Source organism: Peromyscus eremicus, chromosome 4, assembly GCF_949786415.1.
Source record: "Peromyscus eremicus chromosome 4, PerEre_H2_v1, whole genome shotgun sequence".
NCBI classification, from domain to species: Eukaryota; Metazoa; Chordata; class Mammalia; order Rodentia; family Cricetidae; genus Peromyscus; species Peromyscus eremicus.
Genome location: NC_081419.1, coordinates 104,773,949 through 104,799,839, shown reverse-complemented (window position 1 = coordinate 104,799,839; position 25,891 = coordinate 104,773,949). Strand labels below are relative to the sequence as shown.

At 43.0% G+C, this 25,891-nt stretch overlaps 1 protein-coding gene across 2 annotated transcripts in view; it reads right to left on the bottom strand.

Annotated features, from left to right (window-relative positions):
* Positions 1 to 22,225, bottom strand: part of Atrn (attractin) — a 149,644-nt gene extending 127,419 nt beyond the window's left edge. For both annotated transcript variants that reach the window (XM_059261444.1, XM_059261445.1), the window contains exon 1: positions 21,769 to 22,225. In XM_059261444.1, the coding sequence (XP_059117427.1) occupies positions 21,769 to 22,178 (410 nt within the window). In that variant the 5' untranslated portion in view covers positions 22,179 to 22,225. The remainder of the gene's footprint in view (positions 1 to 21,768) is intronic.
* Between the last annotated feature and the right edge of the window lie 3,666 nt (positions 22,226 to 25,891).

Sequence of the window (25,891 nt, the reverse complement as noted above, 5' to 3'; positions counted from 1 at the left end):
AATGTTCCTTCTGTGTCTTTCTTTTTTAATACTTTTAGAAGATTGGCTGTAGACCTTCCCTGAATGTCTGGTAGAATTTTGCTGGGAATTTGTCTGGCCATGGACTTTATTTTTTTATCTGGTAGACTTTTTATTACTGTTTCAATGTTGTTGATTAATTCTTGGTTTAATTTTGGTGATTTGGCTGAGTCTAGAAATTCATCCACTTCTTCGATGTTTTCCAACTTGAATGGATTAGCGGTTTTTAAAGTATTATGTTATGAAATTCTGAACTTTTTTGGTGTCTGTTGTAATGTTTATCTGTTCATTTCTGGTTCTGTTAATTTGGGTACTCTATATATTTTGGTTAGTTAGGCCAAGGGTCTGTAGATCTTATCTTCTCAAAGGATCAATTTTCAGAATCACTGACTCTTTTTTTTTCTTTGTTTATATTTCATTAATTTCTGCTCTCATTATTATTTCTTGCCATCAACTGGGTTTGGATTTGGTTTGTTCTTGTTTGTTCAGATTTTTGAGTTGCCACTTTAAGCTATTTATTTGTGCTATTTTTGTTTGTTTTATTTGTTTTGTTTTGTTTTGTTTTTTGTTCTTTGAGACAGGGTTTCTCTGTGCAGCTTTGGAGCCTTTCCCGGAACTCACTCTGTAGCCCAGGCTGGCCTCAAACTCACAGGGATCTGACTGCCTCTGCCTCCTGACTGCTGAGATTAAAGATGTGCACCACCACCACCCAGCTATTTCTGATTTTTTTTTTAATGTAGGCACTTAGAACGATAAATTCCTTTCTTGAGTAGAATGTGTATTCTTTGGTGTTTTGGTGGAATATTCTGTAGATATCTGTTAAGTCCATTTGATGTGTGATATCAATGAACTCTCATGTTTATTTTTTGTTCAGGTGACCTATCAGAGAAAGTGGAGTGCTGAAATCACCTATTAATGGACTGATGTTAATCTGTATATTTAAATGGTGGTATAATTTTTATAAAATTGGGTGCACCATAGTTTGGTGCCTACATATTTAAGATTTAAAATATCCAAAGTCTCTAAAATGTCCATAGTCTCTCTAAACTATCCAAAATCTCTCTGAAACTCCAAAGTCTCTCTAAAACTCCAAAATCTCTTTAAAATTTCTTAACTGTAGACTCCTGCAAAATGAAAAATAAGTTACATATTTTCTTATTCCAAGAGGAAAGAACCAGGGCACAGTCACAACCAGATCAAAGCAAACCAAAGTCCAACAGTGCAAAGTTCAGGTCAGACTTCTGAAAATCATGGTCTTGGAGGCTCCAAAGGGCTTGTCTCCAAGTCTCAGGCAGGTTCCATTTCACAGCTACTGCTGTCCTTGATGGTCATCCCATGGTACTGGCATCTCCAAAATGCTGGGGTCTCCGCAACCCGGCTGGGCTCTCTTCAGGGACTGACCCCACTACATGGTAACTTCTCTCCATGACACTTCAATGCCAAGGCTTCAACATCAACCAAGGCTGCGCGGTCACCAATGGCCTCTCCTGGTCTCTCTGTGCCAAACAAGCAGCAGCTCCTTTCCATGACCCCTTCATGCCTTCAAAATCAGTACCACCTGGGACACTCTACACGTTACCAAGTTCGGCTGCCAGCAAGAGGTCCTACCATGCTGTGCAAGACTACTGTACTGGAAGACTATAGCTTCTGTGTACAGATTCTCAGGGAACACTTCCCAGAAGATTCTGCCTCAATCATGCTGATCTCTTCTTACTCAAAGCTGATTCTCCAGCCCCAGCTGACCAATATCAATTGTCCAATAAAGCAAAGGTTTCACTTCTGTGATTGTTAATAGCCCTGATAGCATCTTTACGTGACTCTCCAACTTCCTTCTGAAACTTCATAGGCCAGGCCTCCATAGTCTGCATTGTTCTCATTATCTTCCAGCTTCCCACGAACAGCTAGCTCACTAAGCTCTGTGCATCAGCTTTTCTAACCCAAAGTTAAAAGTCCTTGTACAATCCTCCCCAAAAAGACACTGCCAGGTCTGTCAGAGCAATACAGCTGTGATAAACATCACGACAAAAATCAACTTGGGGAGAAAAGGGTTTATTTCATTTTACAGTTTGTAGCCCATCATCCAGGGAAGTCAGGGCAGGAAGTCAGGCCAGGACAGAGGAGTGGTGCTTACAGACTTGCTCTCCAAGGCTTGCTCAGCCTGCTTTCTTATACACCTCAGGATCACCTGCCCAGGAGGACAACCCACAATGGATTGGGCCCTCCCATATCAATCACTAATTAAGAAAATGCTCCACAGGCTTACAGACAGGCCAATCTGGTGAGGGCATTTTCTCAACTGAGATTCCCACTTCAAAAATGACTGTAGCTTGTGTCAAGGTGACATAAAACTAGTCAGCAGAGTAGTACTCACTGTAATCCCAATGCTGGGAAGGCAGAGAGAGAAGGGTCTCTGGGGCTAGACGGCCGGCCAGCGTAACCTAATCAGCAAGCCCCAGGTCCTAGTGATAGACCTCGTCTCGGAACACAAAGTGGATGGCCCCTAGGGAACTAATCTAAATGATTAAATTTTGGCACTAATACTAAAATTATTTCCACATCCCAGGTTTCACCTTTGAAAGTGGTGATTTGATTGAGCCCAAACTCTTGTGAATGCTAACCCCATGTCCTACTCCAACCCCTTGCCTTTAACTAAAATTATTTTAAATAATTCTTTATAAAGTGTATTTATTTATCATTAGTATGTACATTTTGTGTGTGTGCATGCTCACGTACTCATGCATGTGCTCAAGGGTACTCATGCCTTGATGTGTGGTATGTGGAGGTCAGAGGACAACTTTGGGAGAGCAGTGCTCTCCTTTCACCGTGAGTTCCAGGTATAGAACTCAGGTCATCAAGCTTACATGGCAAGCAGTTTACCTACTGAGCCATTTCACTGGCCCTTGATATAATCCTTTACAATAAAAATACAGGTATGCTGGGCAGTGGTGGTGCACACCTTTAATCCCAGAACTCTGTGAGTTCGATGCCAGCCTGGTCTACAGAGCCAGATCCAGGACAGGCATCAAAACTACATAGAGAAACCCTGTCTCAAAAAAAAAAAAAAAGAGAACAAAAGAAAAACAGAAAAAGGTTCACCATGAAAATGTACTCAGGCTAATGGTCCTAAAGTGTAACAGATGAAGTATGCCATAGTTATTAAAAACTAGTAATAATAAACCTAAATTATAGTACTATACAAGTATTCTAAGTGATAGAACATTACAAATATGAGCTTTAGTGTTTAAGACATTCTTCTATACTCATCCAAAAGTACAATACCATGAAGTTATATTGCTCCCTCAACTTAAAAATAATCATCTACCTGAAGAGGTAAACAGCAAAACCATTAAATTCCTTCTTTGAAATCCTCTACTTTCTCCTTGCAGCTGTCTAACATGAGGACCCCTTGAAGCTGCTATAGGTAACCCCACTGCCTCTGTGCCTTCCTCTACTACTTCTGTTATTAACAATTCAAGCCTCAACTCCAATCTAGATGCCGTGTTTCAGATCCTTATCTCCCATTCCAAAATCACTCAAGTCATCAAACCCCTGTTTTCCTTTTCCTTCCCCTCACAGTGCTGGAGATCAAGCCTTGGCCTTGCTCAGTTAGGCTAGGCAAACACAACCACAAAGCTACATCTCCAGTCCTGCAGGGTTGTTGTTTTTTAAGTCATTTGTGGTGATGTTTTGTATATGTTCTAACAAATAAAGCTTGTCTGAAGATGAGAGGGCAGAGCCAGCCAGAGTTACCCATTGAGGCCAGGCAGTGGTGACACACACCTTTTAATCCTAGCACTCACGAGGCAGAGGCAGATGGATCTCTGTGAGTTCAAGGCCACCTTGGACTACAGGAGATCAATCCAGTCTAAAAGAGAAACAGAACCAGGCAGTGATGGCTCACGCCTTTGCAGCACTGGGAAGGTTGAGACAGGACGTGATGTGGCTGGGTGGAGAAAGGCATATAAGGTGGGAGGAGACAGGAACTCAGTTCTTTTGGCTGAGGACTCAGGGGCACTCAGTGTGAGGATTCATGGAGACAGGATCTTCCCCTTTCGGCTGAGGAGTTGGCGAGGTGAGAAGTGGCCAGGGCTTGTTTCCTCTAATCTTTCAGCATTTACCCAAATATCTGGCTCTGGGGTTTTTATTAAGACCAATTAGGATTCGTGTTACAGTCATTTTGTCATCCTCTACCCTGTGTTGTGAAACTTAAAAACTCATCCTTTACCTGACCCCCATCTATTTTACCTACACACTATTTTATTTTTATCCCTCCCCTTTCCCCACTGCAAATGCCAGTGCCCTAATTTAGAATCTCCCCATCCTCACCTAGTCTCTAGGAAAGATCTCTTAACTGATGGCTCAGTCCAACTCCCTAACCCAGCCATCTCAGGGGCACCTGTCATCTTCTGCAAAGACCAATCTAACCCTGCCAAAACTGCCTGGAAACTTTGGCTTGTCTTAGCACAGCACACAAAGTCCATCAAAGCCCAACTCCAACTTGCTTTACCTTTCCATCTCTGCCCAGGTCCCCTGACTGGGTGACTACAAAAGGGAGGAAGAGACAGAGGGAGACAGAGAGTAGAACAATTGAATTTACTCACACTGCAACAATCAGAAAATGAAAATCAAATTTTAGGCTCAGGAAGTTACGGCCCTTGCTGACAAGTCTGAAACCCTGAGTTCAATCCTAGAACCCACATGGTGAAAGGGAGGGTGACTTCCAAAAACCCTGACTTCCCCATACCCATCCAATACACACGCATACAAATGTGATTTTACAATTTAAAAGACACAATTTACAATCACACCAAAAATTGTCAAATACTTTGAGATATATAACACTCCAGCACAGAAAACTCTAAAATCTTATTGAGAGACAAATTAAGATCTAAATTTTTAAGTTGGGGCTGGTAATGTGGTTCAATCCTAGAGAGCCTGCCTCATATGTACAGGCCCTGGGTTCCATCCTCAGTACAAAAGGGAAGGGGTATGTTCATGGTTTGGAAGACTTGACATTATAAAGGCTTCCAATTCTCTTCAAACTGAACTATAGATTAGGTTCACTGTCCTGACCACATTCTCAATATTCCTGCCACAAATGGCCAAGATGTTTCTAAAATCTATATGGAAACACCATGAGACAATAAAAGCCAAAACATGCAAGAAGAAGAAGGAGAAGGAGGAGAAGGAGAAGAAGGAGGAGGAGGAGGAGGAGGAGGAGGAGGAGGAGGAGGAGGAGGAGGAGGAGGAGGAGGAGAAAGTGGTAGCTGGAGAGATGGCTCAGCATTAAGAGTAGTTGCTTCACAATCATGAGTTCTGATCCCAGCCCCACCTAGCAAGCCAGGCATGCTCACAAAGCTGCAACCTCAGCTCCAAAGGCAGCAGACAGTAGATCCTGCTTCAACGGAATAGGCAAAGGGTGATAGAGGAGATACCCCATGCCTTCTTCTGGCCTCCACCCACATATATAAGCACTCATACTCACACACAAGCATATACACACTCACACATACATATCCATATATCCATACATACATATATACATACATAAACTCAGTATAGCAATAAACATCTACAGGCTATATAGTACAATCCTGTCTCAAAAATAAGTAAGTGATGCTGGTTAGATGGCTCATCACATAAAGGCACTTCCCTCCAAGCCTTACAATCCCCAGGACCCACATGGTGGAAAAAGAAAAGGCAACTCTGCAAAGTTGTCTGCTGACCTCCAACATGCACCACAGTACATGCATGCTCTCATGCATACACATCCACATACTCACAAATAAATGATTGAACACCACAACAACATCAGCCTATAATTCAAGATATGTGTGTGTGTGTGTGTGTGTGTGTGTGTGTGTGTGTATGAGTCCTGAATAAATCAACACATAAAATATCCTTCTAAAAGTCTTCTTAAACCTCTTTTATAAAGAAGACAGGGGATGGAAAGATGGCCCAATGGCTAAGAGCGTATCAAAGTCCAAGCACCCATATAGAACGGCTCACAACTGCCTGTAACTCCAGATCCATTGCCTCTGGGCTCCATGGGCACCTGCATGTACATGCAAATACCCATACACACATAATTAAATATAATAGAACTTGCCAGGCAGTGGTGGTATCTGCCTTTAATCCCAGCACTCAAGAGGCAGAGACTGGAGGGTCTATCCAGGGATACACAGAGAAACCCTGTCTTGAAAATAATGATGATAATATCTTAGATAAAGACAACAAATTTCCCTGGGCTAATCTCAGTATCAGTTATTGAAATTAGGAGACAAAAACCCTAAGAACAAGCAAGGGAAATTTGAAGTGTTCTATGACAGAGTCTATTTCAAAACTTTGAGGAGAAAAGCATACTAATACAGAAATAGAATTGAGACAACTGCTTATCTTTTATAACATACTTTATCACTACTAGGTAAGGGCATCAAAACAAACAATTCATAGAAATGCATTACAAGTGGACAATTAGAATGCGAAAAAGTAAAGATCTGTACAAGGTTGCTACAGAAAGAGAACTCCAAATATGAGACAAAAAGAATCAGCCATATAGGAAACTGAATTGAAACTTGAACACAATTAAAGTTAAATTTTCGGCCGGGTGGTGGTGGCGGCGGCGGCGGCGGCGGCGGCGGCGGCGGCGGCGGCGGCGGCGGCGCACGCCTTTAATCCCAGCACTCGGGAGACAGAGCCAGGCGATCTCTGTGAGTTCTAGGCCAGCCTGAGCTACCAAGTGAGTTCCAGGAAAGGCGCAAAGCTACACAGAGAAACCCTGTCTCGAAAAACCAAAAAAAAAAAAAAAAAAGTTAAATTTTCTGTCTGTGCAGTTAGCTGTTAAGGAACACTTTCTTAGTGTGCATGATGCTCTAATTTCAATTCCCAGCATCACAAAAAAGCAAAAGATATCATAAAACTTAAGACAAATTTCATTGATGCTAGTAATAAATCTGGGACAATCTCTGTGCAGGAAGCTATTGGCAATATGCAACAAAATTTTAGATGCACATATCCTCTGGTGCAATAATAATTTCACATCTGAGAACTTAATTCTAAAAAAAAAAAAAAACCCACAAGTATATAAAATGATGTTTGCACTTCTAAGCAAGATTTGTTTTTGCTTTAAGAAAAGGTCTAGAGCCCAGTGTGGTGGCACACACCTTTAATTTCAACACTCCGGAGGCAGAGGCAGGCAGATCTCTACAAATTCAAAGTCATGCTGGTCTACACAGCAAGTTCCAGGCCAGTCAAGGCTATGTAGTGAGATCCTGTTTCAAAGGAAAAAGAAAGAAGGAAGATTGGAGGGGGAGAGGGGAAGGAATGAAGGGGATCTCATTGGGGTTGGAAAGATAGCTCAGTGGTTAAGTGGTCTTGCTATGCAAGACTGGAGTTTGCGTCTCGGACCATGTAACAAGCCAGGCATCCTGCACATCCCTATAACCTCAGCTACAAGAGGCAGAGACAGGAGCATGCTAAGACTCGCTGTAATCCAGCCTAACTGAGAGAACAAGAGCTGGGTGTTCAGAGAGATCTTGACTCAAAGGAATAGGTAAAAAGTAACAGAGAAGATTGCCCACACCTTCTGACTTCAGTGTATGCACACAAAGTATTCATACACACAAGCACAGGCACTGACACATGCACACAAAAGTTCACACATACACATATGCAAACCAGGACCCAAAAACGGAAGGCAGGAGAAAGGGAGGGAGTTTCATGTGACCCAGGCTGACTTAAAACTAGATTTTCCCACTCTCAATGCCAAGATTACAGATGGACATCACTACCTCAACATAACACTTTTAAATAATTAAGGCATACAATGGAATCTTAAATGACCTCCTTTCAAAAAGTATCTACTAGGGCCGGCAAGACGACTCAGCAAGTAAAGGTACTTGTCACCATGCCTGACAACCTGAGGTGGATCCCCATAACCCACACAAAGGAAGGAGAGAACCAATTCCCAAAAACTGTCCTCTGACCTCCAAACAAGCATACAGCACCCCCACACCCCCCACCAAATAAATAGACATTACAATTTTTTAAATATATAAGTAAGTGCTGGTAGAAAAAAGATCTCCAAGATACATTACTCAGTAATGACAGAGAGGGAAGCAAGATATAAACCAGTAAGTTGATTATGCCATTTATGTAGAAACTCTGGAGGGAAAGGCTATAACATTTGTAACTGTCTCCTGTAAGATCCAAGTTTGGTTCCCAGCATTAACATCAGGTGGCTCACAATGGGCTTACAACTCCAATTCCAGAGGATCCAACACCCTCTCTTCTGGCCTCCAAGGGCATCCACACAGTTCCCGTAAGTACATACTTATTCATAAACAAAAAAAAAATCTTTAAAAAATAAAAATAGCTGAACATGATGTCAAATGCCTTTAATCCCAGCTCTCAGGAGGCAGAGGCAGGTGGATCTTTGTGAGTTTAAGGCCAGGCTGGTCTACAATTGTGAGTTCCAAGACAGCCAGAGTTACATAGTCTCAAAAACTAGAAAGAAGCCGGGCGGTGGTGGCGCACGCCTTTAATCCCAGCACTCGAGAGGCAGAGCCAGGTGGATCTCTGTGAGTTCGAGGCCAGCCTGGGCTATCAAGTGAGTTCCAGGAAAGGCGCAAAGCTACACAGAGAAACCCTATCTCGAAAAACCAAAAAAAAAAAAAAAAAAAAAAAAAACAACTAGAAAGAAAGAAAGAAAAGAGAGAGAGAGAGAGAGAGAGAGAGAGAGAGAGAGAGAGGCAGCAGGCACAACAAACAAAACATATTTCATTTGCATGATTTACTCAATTGTATACAAAGTAACAATAGTGGTTGGTTAATTCAAAAGAAAATCTTCAACCTAGAGCCTGATGGCCACAGGAAAACAATTTCATTCATATTTTTTTTTACTTGTAAATAAATCCTTATTTTAGAGAAACATGATAGGATGCTAAATAAAATATCTTTAAACATTGAAACACAGTAAAATAAAATTGTATGAGGTAAATATAGACATGCTCCATGTAAAACTGGTGAGGACTGAGGATGTAGGTCAGAGGGCTGGGGATACAGCTTGCTTAGCATGCACAAAACCCTAGGTTCAGTCCCCATTATCACAAAAAAATCAGATGCAATGGCATTCCAGTCTCAGAACTCAGAAGGTGGGAAAGAGAAGGATCAGATGTTCAACATCATCTTTGGCCACATAGCTTCAGTTGAGAACAGCATGGAAAACATGAGACAATGTCATTTAAAAAAAAAACAAAACCGGGACTGGAGAGATGGCTTGGTGGTTAGAGCACTAGCTGCTCTTCCAGAGGTCCTGAGTTTGATTTGCAGCACATACATGGCAGCTCACAACTGTTCCAAGGGATCTAACACTTTCTCCCAGTTTCCAACAGCACCGCATGCACATGGTGCACATACATGCAAAAAGAACATCACAGACATAAAATGAAAATAAATAAATAAATAAATTTTAAATAGGTAAGTAAAGTTGATGCACTGTATTATGCCAATTTCATGGCTGTGATCTTACACTTCAGTCATGTACGATGCTACAGTAAAAAAAGTGACAATTACAGCTGGCTTGGTCTTTTCATTTATAGGGAAAAGGGGAGGAAAATCTAAATTGGAAATGTGCTATTCTGCAGAAAAATGCTTACAAATACTTGGAAACTATCATGTAAGTTAAAGCAAAAAAAATTCTATAGACAATTTTTAAAGCAATTACAACAGGAAAATTACCTATTTTTAATAGAAAAAAGTCAAATTCATTTTTTTTTGTTTTTCGAGACAGGGCTAAATTCAATATTTTTATATTAATATAAATATATTATTTTAAATATATTATAAATATTAATATATATTTAATCTATAAAAAATCTTTGTGGCACTGGGGATCAAACCTAGGGAGGGCACATGCTATGCAGGCAACACACTCCTGAGCTCCAGCCCCTTTCCACCTCAAGCTTGAGAGAGAGAGAACCTCATGTGCCCACACAGTCACACCCTCCTCTTGAAGTCACTTAGGCCTGCCTTGAACTCACTTTGTAGACAGGAAATCCTTGAACTTGTGATATTTCTACCTTAGGCCCCAAGTAGCTGGGATTATAGATAGGCCTATGCCACAGACCAAATTTGATCTTAAATTAAATGTCATTTTAAATTAACTATAAATCTTGTTTTTCTTTATATAATTGAAAGCACATTAAACATAAAAAACATTTTTAAAGGCTAAAAATCAATTTTCTTTTATATCATTATAAGCTTTAAAATGTACATTGTAGACTGGGGGTGTACCTCAATGGCATCGAGTACTTGTCTAAGCATGAGCAAGGCCCTAGATTAAATTTTCAAAACCCCTCTCCACCAAAAAAAAAAAAAAAAAAAAAACTTCTATAGAATTGTCTTAGGGTCTTGATTGCTGTGATAAAACACCATGACTAAAAGCAATTTGGGGAGAAAAGGGTTTATTTAAGCTTACAGTTCCACATCACATTCCATCACTAAGAGAAGTCAGAGCAGGAACCTGGAGGCAGGAATTAATACATAGGCCATGAAGGAGTGCTGCTTGCTGGCTTGCTCCTCATAGCCTGCTCAGCCTTGGATCTTTTAGCACCCAGGATCATCAATCCCTGAGTGGCACTATCCACAGAAAACTGGGCTTTCCCATAACAATTGTCAGTCAAGAAAATGCACCACAGGCTGATCTGGTTGGGGACTGGGGTGGTTTGAATAAGAATGGCCCCTAGCTGGGTGGTGGTGGCACAAACCTTTAATCCCAGCACTCGGAAGGCAGAGCCAGGTGGATGTCTGTAAATTTGAGGCCAGCCAGGTCTACAGAGCCAGATCCAGGACAGGCACCAAAACTACACTGAGAAACCCTGTCTGGGGTGGGGGTGGGGGAATGGCCCCCATAGGCTCACACATTTGAAAATTTAGTTCCCAGACAATGGAACTGTTTGCGAAGAATTAAGAGGTGTGGCCTTGTTGAAGGAGGTGTGGCACTGGGCGTGAGCTGTGAGGTTTTAAAGCCCACACCAGTCCCAGTCTTTCTCTCTCTGCCTCCTCCTCGTGAATCAGATGTAAGCTCTCAGACAATGCTCCAGTGCCATGCCTATGTGCATGATTGCCATCACACTTTTTGCCATGATAGTCATGGACTCACCACCTGAAACTATAAGCAAGCCCCCAATTAGATGCTTTCTTTCATAAGCTTTATTTTACCCTAATCATGGTGTCTCTTCACAGGAATAGAAAAGTAACTAAGACAAGAGCATTTTCTATTTTTGGTTGTGAGCCTAGCCTTAATGGCTAAGCCATCTCTCCAGCCTTCGGAGCATTTTCTCAATTGAGGTTTCCTCTTCCTAGATGGCTCTAGTTTGTGTCGAGGTGATATAAAACTAGCCATCACAATTATGATCTTTATTTTAAAAAATTACCTTTACAAGATTTATGGTGCATGCCTGTTATCACAGTACTGCAAGCTGGTCTAGGCTATACACAGAGTTCAAGAGCAGCGGAGCTACAGAATGACACCATTTCAGTTGGGGGTGGGGAGTGATGGGGGATGCTGCACACCTTTAATCCCAGCACTCAGAAGGCAGAGGCAAGAGATTTCTGAGAGTTCAAGTCCAGCCTGGTCTACATATAAAGTTATAGGTCAGCCAGAACTACATAGTAAGATCCTGCCTCAAAACAACAAAAATACAAACCACGATTACAAAACAGAGACTAGAGAGATGGCACTGCAAGATGGTTCTTGCCAACAGTTCGAATCCCAGCACCCACGTCAGATAGCTCACAACTATCTGCAACTCCAGCTCTAAGGGATCTAACCTCTTCTGACTTCCTTGGGCACCCATGCATATGTGCACAAACTCTTACACACACACACTCATCATCATCATCATCATCATCATCATCATCATCATCAATTTTAAGCTTCAGAACAATTTTATTTGAGTTTAAAAGAAAAAACTCAGAGTGGCAAGCTATAAATCTCAGCACTGCCCAGAGGAGGACAATGGAGGAGCAGGAGAGAGGCCCTGCAGAAAAGGCGGAATGGATGTGGGGGAGGGGATAACAGGACACACATGGCCGGAAAGAGGGAGGGAGGGAGGCTTTAAAGGAAGAGCAAGGAAGCCCAAAATGTGGGCAAGCCCAACGTGTTAGGGAGAGCATGCCTAGGAAAGATGATAATTTAGAAAAGCTGTGGCTGAGTAAACTACTGCCAAAATAAAATCTCCTTAAAAAAGAATACAAAAAAGACCAAGAGGTATGAAACAAAATTTCATTCACTTAATAACTACCATATGCTGTTCATTTCAAATAAAATAAAATACACAATTCAGCCATGACTAAAATTAATTTCTATAAATGAAAAACTAAAGAATTTTAAACAAGTAAATATGCAAATACATAGTCAGACCTAATGTTCATTCAAATGTAACTTGAAGGAGAGAAAAATTCTGAAAATTTGAATTAAAAATTGAAAGGTTAAAATCAAACTATGATCTCAAGTGATAAAAGAAAAGCAGTTAATGCCCCAGTACAGTGGGGCATGCCTGTGACACCAGCCTCAGAAGGCTGGCTCTCACAGAAAGATGAGAGTTCATGGATAGCCTGAGCTACACAACTCTAAGTCTCAGAAGAAATGGAGAAAGGAATAGAGAAATGGAAAAAGGGAAAAAAGAAAAGTAATGAAAGAGATATGGCATAAATAACGTAAGAAAAAAGTACAAGAAAGCACTCCTAAGAAGAAGAAAAGCTAGAAAATGTCAAGTCAATATTCCTGTACATTTAGGACTAGTTTGAAAGTGTAAGGAAGGGAAAAGAAAAGAAAGTCACAATGCAAGAATGCTGAACAGTAGAGAAGCCATAGACGGAAACTGCATTGTCAAGTGCATTGTCAAACTGCACTTGAAAAAAAAAAATCACATAAAATAGTAAAGTTCTATTTAAGTGGGAAACCAGTTTCATCTCAGTGGCTGCTAAATATTCAGATACAAACATTTCACAAAGTACAACTGCAGCTTCATTTTACTTCTGGAAACAAGCTCATGTTAAAACCAAAAATTAATGCAAAATTCCTGTTCAACCACAGCCACTTCTGTATTTAATTAAAAACGGTTTGATCACAAATATACTGATTCCCCTCTGTCTATTTATAGTCCTGCCTCTAACTATAGTAAGTAAAACTATGTGGCCCTCTTGGGGACCTTTAACAGAAGTAGTCTAGGGTAATGTGTCACAGTATCGGGAGCTGAGTGACCCTACTTGGCTAGCCCATCCTCCCTCCCGATGAAACTTGCCATAGCAGAAAGTTTCAACTGTAAGTGACAAGACAGCAACTCTAGGGCTGAAGAAAAAGAAAACCTGTGGTACCTCACAAACTCGGAAGGTGGCTTCAGGAGAGGCCTGGCACAGATGCAGGAAGTCGGTCTAAAGCACCGTCTCTTCTGCATCCTCCCACTTCTGGCATTCACCTCATCTGGGGTGAACTCCTCTCCAAACAGCAACATTAGCTGTAACATTCTACAACCGGTCACCACAGAAAGAAGACAAAGCCTCTCCTTCATAACTACCACAGAGGAGAAGTCCCCAGCCAGTACTGAGATTCCCTTTGATTAGACAGCTTAAATCACATGCCTGTCTCCAAACAGTCACTACAGCCAAAAACTGGAGTGCCTTGATGGTGGGTATATCCTCAGTCAAGGACACACCCTGAAGCTGGAAGCTGCAGGCTGTTAACAAAAGCCATGCCAGTCACCTTCCAGTCCCCTTTCCTTCTAACTCCCCACCCTCAGCACATGCAAACACTGGCCTCGTCAACAATATCCATTCATGTTCCTGTTCCATTAACTGTTGTGGGTTGACTGTGTCCTACAAACATATCTGTTGAAGCCCTAACCCCTCACCATGAATGTGACTTTTGGGACTTTGCAGATACGTTCAGATTAGGAAAAAGGTCATATATGTACAACCAATGTGACTATGTCCACAAGGGAAGAGATTCTGTGTAACAGTACCATGTAGACTGCCAAGAAATGGCAAAGATTGCTGATACTCCGGAAGCTAAGACAAAGGCATGGAACATATTCCCGCCAGTCTTCAGAGGCAGGCGTGCACTATTTTTACCTCATTTCAAACATGTAGCCTCCAGAACTATGAGGAAATCCGTTGTGATAAGCCAGCAGTGTGTGGTTCAATAACATACTAGGAAATCAAGGCACTCAGTATGATAATCCATGCTTTGCCTGTGCAAAAACTGTTGATTCCTTCTGTAATGCCTTTCTCCCTCCGAGGGCCTAATCACACTCAACCTCTTAGATTTGCCCAAGGTCCTCTCCTCTGTGATGCCTTCTATTAGAGCCCTAAAAAAACTGCATAACATCTTTCTAACACAACTAGTCCAGCATCATTTACTGCCTGTATTTCTGTCTTGAAGTTCTAACTGGCTATTCCCACAGCTATCTCCCACTTAGAATTCTGGGCTCTCTGAGGGAAAAGCAAGACCTAATTCTCACCCTCATATTCTCACAGTAGGGCACATTATCTAACACATAATAATCATTCATAAGGTAATCTATGAATTGAACAGGTTGATGGTGTATCTTAAAAGAAAGTAATACTGTCAGGAGAACTGACTACTTCTATAAAGAACCAAAGATACACCAGTCATGGTGGCACACACCTTTAATCCCAGCACAATCTGTGATCGAAGCCAGCCTGGTCTACACAGTGAGTTCCAGACCAGCCAGGGTTATACAGTGATACCCTGTCTCAAAAATTAAAGAATTTAAAAATTTTGAAGGAACTGAAGATAAGGTCTGGCATATCCCTATAATCCCAGTACTTTGGAGGTGCAGGCAGGAGGACTAGCAGATTAAGGCCATCCTAGGCTACACAGGAAGTTCAAAGACAGCCTGGAAAAGCCACTGAAACCTGAGTTATGATTTTAACTCACTGAGGGAGGGGAGGTTATAAAGGGAGGGCAAAAACATGGAATTCAGCAGAGACCAAAAACAAAAAACCTAAAACAAAACAAAAAGTAGAAAGATTTGACTGGAAAAGGGGACATGTATAAAGGAATGGGAGCCTGATGCTCAAGGCCATTCTGCAGATAAGAGGAGTCTTGCTTGGTTCTTTTGAGAATTCTTGTTCCTTTTCTGGGAAAAGAGGCTCCCGTGTGTGCCCCACTGCCCCTGTGTGGCACACATGTGAGAACGACTTTCAGCACTGGGCCTCTCCTTCCACTGTTTGGTCCTGTGGATCAAACTCAGATTGTCAGGCTTGGCTACAAGTGCCTTTACTTCCAAAAGAAGGGCTTTAAAAGAAGGTTTCTGCCAGCCACGGTGGCTCATGCCTAGAATCCGAACACTTGGGAAGCTGAGGCAGGAGGGTCACAGTGAATTCAGGACTATCCTGGACTACAGAGCGAGACCCTGCAAAAAGGAGACAGTTTTCAGAGTCTAACAGTGACACATCTCTAGATTTCTAGGAGACACGTGGAATGGTCACAGGTCTGAGAGACCAGTTATTTATTTAGGTTGCAGCCCAGAGGTCAGCAGTAAGGTCAGGGGCCAGGTGCTCTAGAAGCAGACAGACAGGGAGGAGCAGAGTAATCAAACTTTAGACAGGTGTCAAGAGCCCCAAGCCTCCTAAGTTTGGGGCTTTCCTTGGCTAAACTAGGACCTGAAACTGAAAGGGAGGGAAGGAGGGAGGGAGGGAGAAAGAGAGAAAGTTTTATTTTCAATGAGGATATGAAGTTTGGTGTTAGGCTCAGCTCAGGAGAAGCTGTCAGCAAAACATCCCAATAAAGATGCCAGGAAATGACAGAAGATAGAGAGGCTTAGGAGAAACAGAAGACCAAAGATATACATATCAGTCATATGGATAAAATGACTTTCATTAGAATCCTAAGAAATATGTTATAAAGAAGCTAGGCATGGTAACTCACACCTACATTCTCAGCACCTGTGAGGTCAAACCAAGAAGATGGCTGTAAGTTTGAGACCAGCCTAGACAACATGTCAAGCTGTACCAGGCCAGTACCAGACCCACGCAACAAATAAAGCCATGTACAGGAAAATCTCAGCCCCAAGCACTCTTCCAAACTCTGAAAATATAGCATTAAACAAGACATATAAAAAACTAAGTTGGGTCCATGAGCATAAAGTTAGGGCTTTGGATTAATACCAAGAATTACCTAATAAGTATTACAAAAAAATCACCAAACTTGCCATTTTCTTCAAATTTTATTTTCAGAATTCCCTCTCTCTTGTTAGAAGGGCATTTGTGTCCTTGGACCAGTAGCCAACTTCTAGCAAGTAAGATGCTTTTACGCTATCTTTTCTATTATAAAGATCTGTTTTGCTTCCTTTGTTTTTCAAAGCGTTTGCTGGGATAGACAGTCCTTCCAAAGAACGATCAAAAGGTAACTGGACTCAGACAAAAATGAAAGGCCAAATGGTATCGCAGACAGCAGGATTTCAGAATCACTCAAGGCCTAAGTTCAAATTCCAATTTCACACAAGTTCTGTGGCCTTGGGCAAGTTATTCAATAAATCCGCAAGCTTTGTACTTTGGTGTAGCTTGTTGGTAACACACATCTGGCATGTAAAAGGCCCTGAGTTCTATTCCCAGCATGAAAAAAGGCAAAAACAAAACAAACAAAAAAACAAGAACACTTCAGGGTTGGTGAAATAGCTTAGAAAGGGAAGGCACTTGACACCAACCCTGCCAACCTGAGTTTGACCTCCGGATCCCATGTGGAAAGAAAACCAATTCCATAAAATTGTCTTCTGACCTCTAGACAGGAATGTGCACCTGTATATAAACAGCCTGCACTAACACACAAGCAATCTTTTTTTTAAAGCCCACTTTAAACTCAGTTTACCTACCTATGAAGTGGGAATACTAAGAATTAAAAGGGGTAATTTCTAAAAGGCATTTTAAAGGCACAATGCCTGAGGGGGAAAATGTGAAGAAATAATTGAAATGGAGGGAGATGCTGCTGTGACAATCACTACTGTTACAGTATACACTGACACAAAATAAATGCCAATAAATTCTTTTTCTTCCTCAGAAGGTATGTCTTAATGCACATATTACACAGCCCCAACTCACTAAGTTACGTTCTTTCATCTTCCAACAGTTTTGTACAGAAGGAACTTAAAGAATTAAATGTATGTTAATTTCACAAACACATTTAATATATTTAACCTCTAAATTAAGAGGCATATTTATTCACCCAAGAAATTTTTCAATAGTAATGTCACAAACAGAAAAAAAAGATCACTGAATTATGAAGATTCACATAAAAATGAAAGTATATATACCTTAATAACTACCCATCTATAGCTTTTTTATTGAACTAATACCATTAACTTATTCTCTATAAACAATCATCTTTCATTTAGGAAAAAAAGTGACTTACTATATACATAAAATAATTCAAATTTTATACCACAACTGAGTTTCCTGAGGATAAAGTGCTATATCCTTGCCTAAATCAGGCACACAATATGAACTCAGTGATAGTGTTAGTAAAATTTAACACTTCATTATTCTACATTTCTTTCAAGTAACAAAAAAGACCTACATAGTCTTCTAACACAGGACTTACATAAATAAGTCTTAAAACCTAGGCCAGCAAGATGGTTCAGTGAGTAGAAGCACTTGACACACAAGCCTGACAACTTGAGATCAATCCCCAGAACCCAAGTTACCTTCTGACCTCCATACAGCAATCTTCTCGTGTATATACAACTCGAGTGTAGCGCGCGCGCGCACACACACACACACACACACACACACACACACACACGCCTGTCAGCACACAAAATTAAAGCAGACCCCTTGACTTCATGCCCTTCTAATCAGAATGGTCGCAGTGGAATGTAGCCCGTGGTAAAGGGCTTACCCAGCACACATGAGGCTCTGGATTCAAGACCCAGCACTACACTGAAAATCAGAACTAAGTCAAACACGTGTCCACTCAATGCCTCAGTTTAATTTAAAAAAAAAGAAAGAAAAGAAAAAGAGGTAAGTTAAACCAGGATGCATATTACTGTACTCAAAGCAACATTTAACTCTTTACTCACCCTCAAAGAAAAATCATTCAACTAAAAGATTGTAACTTCCTCTTCCTTTTGTGTATTTCCTTATTTATTTTTAATTCCTGCGACAATCTCAAGTAGGCGCACATTACTCTTGAACTACTATGTAGCTGAAGCTGGCCTTGAACTTTTCCTCCTGCCTCAGCTTCCCAAGAGCTGCGATTACCCTGTGAGAACACATATACACGTATATTTTTAAAGTTTTAGATTTATTTTATCCTAGGACCCATAGAGGTAAGAAGAGGTCATCAGCCAGGACTTCCAACCACTGAGGCAACTCTCTAACCTTTTTTTTTTTGGAATCAGATTCATAAAGGCCAGACTGGCCTCCAACTTGCTATGTAGCCCAGATCGCCCAGGCTGACTCTGAATTTCTGATCTTTCTGCTTCTACCTCCCAAGTTCTGGGATTACAGGTGCGTGCCACCACTCCTGACCTTTTGTTCTTTTAAACATTCCAGAAGCCATTTACTATAATAGTGTTATCAGAGGCAGTCATAATTGTTTGCCCAGGAAAGCGCACTGACGGCAAGTAGAACAAGCTCCAAGGGAAAGTCCGGAACAGTCACTAACGTATTAGGGCATCTGAGGCATCAGCAGGAGTGCCTGCCCTCTGTTTAAAAGGCTCTCCTCTGACCTGGTCATGTAGACATTCAGATCTTTCTCTCTCCCTGGCAATCCCTTTTACAGGTAGATGACCCCAACCAACACTTACATGTGCCAGGCACATGCCTTGTAAGCAGCCCAAACTCAGTGTGTACAAAACTAAGCTTACCTCAGCCTTCCTGTGTCCCTGTGTCATGTAAATGACATCACTCAACAACACTCAATCACACAAAATAAGATCTACTTTTCCCCTCACCATCACTCTCTCTTCCAAGAACAAAGCAGTCTGAAAGAAAGATCTAACCATTTTCTCTCCAGCACCACAAATATCTACCATGCCTCCAGTCTCTGACCTACACCAACAGTCTCTATCTGCTGCCCATGACTTCTAATGCCCAGCATAAACCCACCTACTCCAAACAATACAATACAGACGATCCCACTCTGCGTCTACCAGAGTATCCTAGATTTTCAGAATTTGAAGATCCCTCCATCCATTGATCTTGGAACCATCTAAAGTCAACTGACTTTCAAGGCTATTCCTGTTCTGGCTCCAATCTCTAAGTCTATAATGAAAACAGAGTGACCTGTTGCATTCCATCACTCTTGGGTGAATGTTCAAAATGCTAAATTCACTTTCACTTCCTACCTCTACTTGGAATGGCACAGACCCCTCCCTCCAGTCTTGCTCTCTCTGCTCTGGTCACTCTCTCCAACCTGTCATGGTACCACTCATTCTCCATCTTGGCCCTTCAACATCAGCCCTCAGGAACATCTCAACAGAAAGATGAATCTTAGTCTCACTTTGAACCAAGTTAGCTTCTATTGCTGTTTCACCTCCACAGACATGCAAAATTACAACAGACTGATTACTGGATTTAAAATAAAGTTAAAGAACTTTTTTTTCTGTTTGTTTGTTTGTTTTGTTTTGTTTTTCGAGACAGGGTTTCTCTGTGTAGCTTTGCGCCTTTCCTGGATCTCGCTCTCTAGACCAGGCTGGCCTTGAACTCACAAAGATCTGCCTGCCTCTGCCTCCCGAGTGCTGGGATTAAAGGCGTGAGCCACCACCGCCCGGCTAGTTAAATAACTTTTAAGAATCATTTATTTCAGACAGGCGGTGGTGGTGCATGTCTTTAATCCTAGCATTCGGGAGGCAGAGGCAGGTGGATCTAGAGTTCGAGGCTAGCCTGGTCTACAGAAAGAGTTCCAGGATAGGCAAAGCTACACAGAGAAACCCTGTCTCAGTGGGGGAAAAAACGAATTATTTTTATTTTGTGTATAAGTGTTTTGCCTGCATGTGTGCCTGGTGCATTTGGAGGTCAGAAGGGGTCAGATTCCCCCGGAACTAGAGTTGCATATTGTCATCAACCACTGTGTGAATGCTGGGAAACAAACCCAGGTCCTCTGCAAGAGCAACAAGTGCTCTTAACTACTGAGCCATCACTCCAGCTCCATTACGGTATTTTTATTCCCAAACTAGAAGTTCCCCAAGAACAACATTAGATCTGTCTTGCTTACTGTTACATCTCACAGCCTAAAACAGAAGCACTTACTTATTAATATGTGCAGATTAACAAGATTCATAAATCACAATATTCTAAACTGTAAGACCAGCTCACAAAATACTGACCCCGAAGTTACTTGGTTTCTCCATTCATAAAACTGAAGAGCTTATCTTGTCACTGTTCTGGGTCCCCTAGAAGATCTGACATTATCAATCAATAACTTAACATTCCAAACTTCTCCCTCACAACTCCCTTTACAGGGGCACCAGCAAAACTCCCTCTTCTGGCCTCCACCACTTTGTCTGCATCTTTCTTCCTAACTGGAAATCTTTTCCCCAGCTGCACATCTGCAAATTCTACTTATGCTCAAAGGCCCAAATTCAATGTCCCTTCCTCCTCTAAGTCTTCACTGCTTACTCCTAGCCAGTCACACACTCTCTGCCCTTCATTTCCAGAGGTACTCCTGTGCCCCTTCCGGGTCTCAGATCAAACAGCATTCAAATGAGTAGCTTCTAAGCTGCTCAGAATCCTGGGAGACCACCTGTTTGTATTTTGTTGATAGCTACTATCTGAAATCACCTTGGCCATTCCCTTCGCCTGTTTACTTGTCAACCGCCTGTCAACCCTCACTAGAACGTAAGATCAATTGGAGCAAGAGCCCTATTTGTCATGTTCACCACATCCTCACTCTCCCACGTCAAACGGGGAACAGTCAACAAATATCTGCTCAAGATATGGGTGACCCTGTACTTCTTATAACCTGGGATTCTGTGTACCTACACTTCTCCTTGCTGTATTCCTAACTTCTTGTGGGCCACACCAAACTCTGGCTAATCGATCTACTTGTGTGCATTATCCAGAAATCCTTTCACAACAGAAGCAAGTCACAGATAAATGCTAATTAATTAATAAGTGACCTCTTCGAGAGGTTCTGCCTCGAACCAGGCCAACTCGTAACTGCATGTGATGGAGAACCCAGGGCTAACAGGAATCTCCTCTCTAGACAGTCCGTTCCAATACGCCCCCAACAGTGAGGACCCAAAATCCAGTTTCCTCACTTTCCTTTGAACGACAATCACTGGTACTTCTATCCTAAAATCTCACAATCCAACCCTACCCTTCTATTTCCATCCAACACGTCACTTCCATGGCTGTGCTTCTTCGAGGTACTTACATCTCCAATCTCTTGGGATGATCAAAGGTAGTGCTGAAGAACTGGCTCACTCACCTTTTCCCTGATACCTCGTTTATCTTAAATAGACCCGTTTTCAGGGCCGGCTTTTATACTCTTCAGGACCCAAATCTAACCCACAGCAACAAATGCCTCCAGAGTGTTCCCATTCCTTCTCAGCCTTCCACCACAGGAAGACCCCAAGGCCACAAATGAACATTCCTCCCAGGAGGCAAGCGACCATCAGACACAGTGGGGCAAGCCCTACCCTACCGATTTCATGTCCCGCACCTGCCTGGGGCCTGGAACGTCTGGCTGGGCCTGCACCCCCCCCCCAAGCCCCCCGCACTCACCTGAAGCGGCCCCCGCAGTGCTGGCATTGCTCGCCCACCCAGCCCGCGGGGCAGACGCACTGGCCAGTGCCAGGGTTGCAGCGGCCGCCGTTGACACACGGCCGGTCACATTCCTTGGCCTCGGCTGCGGCCGAGCCTGACACCGCCGCCGCCACCGCCGCGGCCTCGGCCTCCCGGGACAGCGGCAGCAGCAGTAGCGAAAAGAGCAGCGGCAGCAGCAGCGGCGAGGGCAGCGCCCGCGACAGCACCCACGGGAGACACAACCCGGCGCGCGGCCCCGGCCTCCAGGCCCCAGTCGCGGCGCAGAGTCGGTGCTGCTCGACCTTGCTGCCCGCGGGCGCCGCTGTCGCCGCCGTGCTCCCCCTCAGCAGCGCCTCAGTCGCCGCCGCCGCCGCCGCCGCCGCCACCATCTTCCTGGGGCTGAGCCGGCGCCCAGCGAACACATACACACCCCGCACGCCGGCTCCGCTTCGCCTGGCCGTGCTGGGCGGGGCCGGGAGACGGTGGCCCGGCCGGTCCATACCCAGGGCGGGGCTCTGGCTGCGCGGCGGGCGGGGGCGGGGCTGGCAGGGGGCGGGGCCAGGGCCGCGGTCCTCCCGCTTGCACAGTAGCAGAGCTGGATCTGTCCCCAGCATCTTGGAGCGGCTGAACACTTCCCCGGCCGCGGAGGCTCCTTGCTTTTCACATCGCGCCACCGCGAGATAACCAGGGCTTCCCAACGGCGGCTGCCTGGCTCTGCTAGACAAGGTGACTGCGGTAAGTGTTACCCTTTGGATGCCTCCTGCCCATCAGCCTGTTGCCCCAACAACATCTTGGTGAGAGACAGGGCCAAAAAGGCTGCCTAAAGGTGTGGTTGTGGTGCTAGCTGCGACCCTGCAGAAGTAGTACTGCATTCGAGTTTCTGAAATAGGGATAACGAAATGGCACGTGTGTTAAGAACTTGGCATTTGAATAAATGTGTAACAGACGGAATGCACACACATCCAGGCCTCCCTTGATAGCAGATTGAACCAGTGGCAGACCAGATCTCTGTACACCTTAATAATACGGGAGAAGTTTGAAGTTGTCTTGTACCCCACGACGTACGCATATTCTCTGAAGAAAGAACAACCCAGAATTACCTGAAGCACTTTCAGCTTGCATGTCAGCTCCAGAGCCCTTCTTGCTAAATTCGGGGCCTCTCCCTCTCCCAGTGATGCATGCTTCCCAACAGTATAGCCTTGTATGGTCCTCTACCCTGGAATCCACACCGGACCCTTGACTCCATTGAGCCAGTACAAGAATGTGGAGAAGACATACTGTATCAGTTCCAGCTCTAACCTTAACTTTTTGTTGTTTGTTAGTTTTTGTTTTTTGTTTTCCTGAGATGCTCCTGCTCTTCCACCTTGGAAAGATTCATGCAGAGGCCACACGGAGAGGAAAGACCCCAGGACATGAACCTGGTGAGCCCTTCCTAATTGGAAGGTCGGTCATTGTATGAAGAAGCCGTCTGGGGTGTTTTAGCCATCTGTGTTGTTCCACTGTATTAGTCAGGGTTCTCTAAAGGAACAGAACTGATAGAATGAATATATATGCATATATATATATATTCTCTCTCTCTCTCTCTTTCTCTGTCACACACACACACACACACACAACCATACACTCTTCCACCTCAACACATGCACACAGGCACGCACACACAGATGCATACACAGTAAATAAATAGGATAAAAGTGAATTGCTTATACTTCCACCTGTACTATATATCTCTTTCAATTGTGACACTATCTACCATATATGTTATATATATTATATATATATATATGAGATTTGTTAGGTTGGCTTACAGGATGCAGTCCAAGTAGTCCAACAATGGCTGTCTCACACTAGAAGGGATCAGAGTCTGGTAGTTGCTCCGTCCACAAGGCTGGACTCAGCAGTCCCAATTTGGTGCTGGAGTCCTAGAGGATTCCTTGAGAGCTGCTGATCTTCAGTCTACACTGGAATTCTAAGGAAGACAGTTCTAATATTGGTGAGTTAATGCCGCAGAAACAGGATAGATGAACTTGCCGCCAAGAGTAAGGGTAAGCAGGCAAAAGGAAAGTTTCCTTCTTCTATGTCCTGTTATCTCAGCTGCCATGAGAAGGTGCTGCCCAGATTTAGGGTGAGTCTTTTTGCTTCCAATAATCTGATTAAGATAGTTCTTCACAGATGGGTGGTAGTGGCATAGGCCTTTAATCCCAGTGCTCAGGAGGCAGAGGTAGATGGATCTCTGTGAGTTCAAGTCCAGCATGGTCTAAAGAGTGAGTTCCTGGACAGTGAGGGCTACACAAAGAAATCCTCTCTTTAAAAAAAAAAAAAGTTTTAGTTGATCCCAGATGCAGTCAAGTTGACAAGATTGTTCATCGTGTCTACATTATCTAAAATAGGAACAAATCCAGCTGGGTGGTAGTGGGACATGGCTTTAATCCCAGCACTCGGGAGGCAGAGACAGGCAGATATAGCTCTGTGAGTTCGAGGCCAGTCTGATCCTACAGAGCAAGTTCCAGGACAACCAGGACTACACAGAGAAACCCTGTCTTGAAAAACAAAAAAATAAATAAATAAATAAATAAATAATAAATAAATAAATAAATAAATAAAGGACAAATCTTTCCTACCATTGCCTAATCAAGGGATAAACTCATTGCTGTTTTAGCCCTGCTTTAGAGAGGTTAATCAGAGCTTTGCCTCACAACTCTTGGACTATGCCGAGTGCATACCTATGCAGATACTTCAGAATTTGGGCATCTGGTTCTGGGAAACAAAGAAAACCCTGAATGCACCTATGAAACCTCTCTGATTAACCTCAGAGTACAGAATTCTAAGATTCTAGAACATGCTCCCATAGCTGTGCCAGTGCCAAGCTCAGGTCCTGACCTTCCTCCCTCATCCCCTGCAAGCCAGGTGGAACTGAGCTAGACAACAGCCTCACTCCAGCCCTCCAAAAGCTCTAACACTGGAGTCTAGTTTTCAAGTTTGTTCATTTCCTTTTTTTTTTTCCTTTCCTCTGTAGTGTCCTTTGTAAGGCTGTTTGGAAAGGGTTAGAAGGTGTGGCCTTGTTGGATGATGTGTGTTATTGTGGGGGGGGGGAGCTCTAATTTCCAAAAGCCCATGCCAGACCCAGTCTCATGCTCTCTCTACCTCTGCCTGTAGATCAGGATGTAAGTGCTTAGCTCCTGCTCCAGTGCCATGTCTGCCTGCCTGCCACCATGCTTCTTGCTATGATGATAATGGACTCACCCTCTGAAACTGTAATTAAGCTCCAATTAAATGCTTTCTTCTGTAAGTTGTTTGGTCATGATGTTTCTTCACAGCAATAGAGCAGGCACTAAGACAGGGCCATTCTCATTCAAACCACCACATGATCTATGAGCAGTGCTTATACAGACAGGTTAATTAATGCCTCTGCCACCTGGGTTCTTAACTCTCCTGACACTGGATTAGTTTCCAGGAGAGCAGGTTGTTATACAGTGAGTTCAGCTTCCTTGGGTTTCTCTTGCTTCTCTCTGCATACACTCACTTGCCTGCTTCTTTCCACTGTTGGTTGAAACACCACAAGGTTCTCACTACATCATAGTCTTGGGCATCCCCAGAGGCCAAAAATCAACCTTTTCCTTATAATTTTCCTATTTCAGATATTGTTAATGGCAATAGAAAATAGACTAAGACAATTTCTCAAAAACTGGAGCCTGAAGCATCATTTGAAGAAATGGTTTATTGGGAGAATGCTATTATAAGAAGCACAATAAAGGGAGAAAACTCAGGAAGGAGAGCTGAGCAAGGTTATGGTCTTATTGGAGTTGAGCTTCAGCCTGGTCCCTTAGAGAACCTTGGAAATGTGAACTGTACCAGAGTTAAATCTACTTTGAAGTAATGGAGGGACAGTCTGCCCCTATCTCATTAAGCAGACAACACTAACAATAAGAACCAGTTAAGAAAATTTGGTAGGAGTGCTAATAACATAGTTGTTGTATGTCTACTGTGAAGCAAGGCTTAATTATTGCCCTAGTAAGAGCTATCTGATTGGCAATCTGGCTTTTCCCAAGCATCGCCAGACTCCTTTAGGCACTATTTAAAACATCAGTATATTTTAGTATTC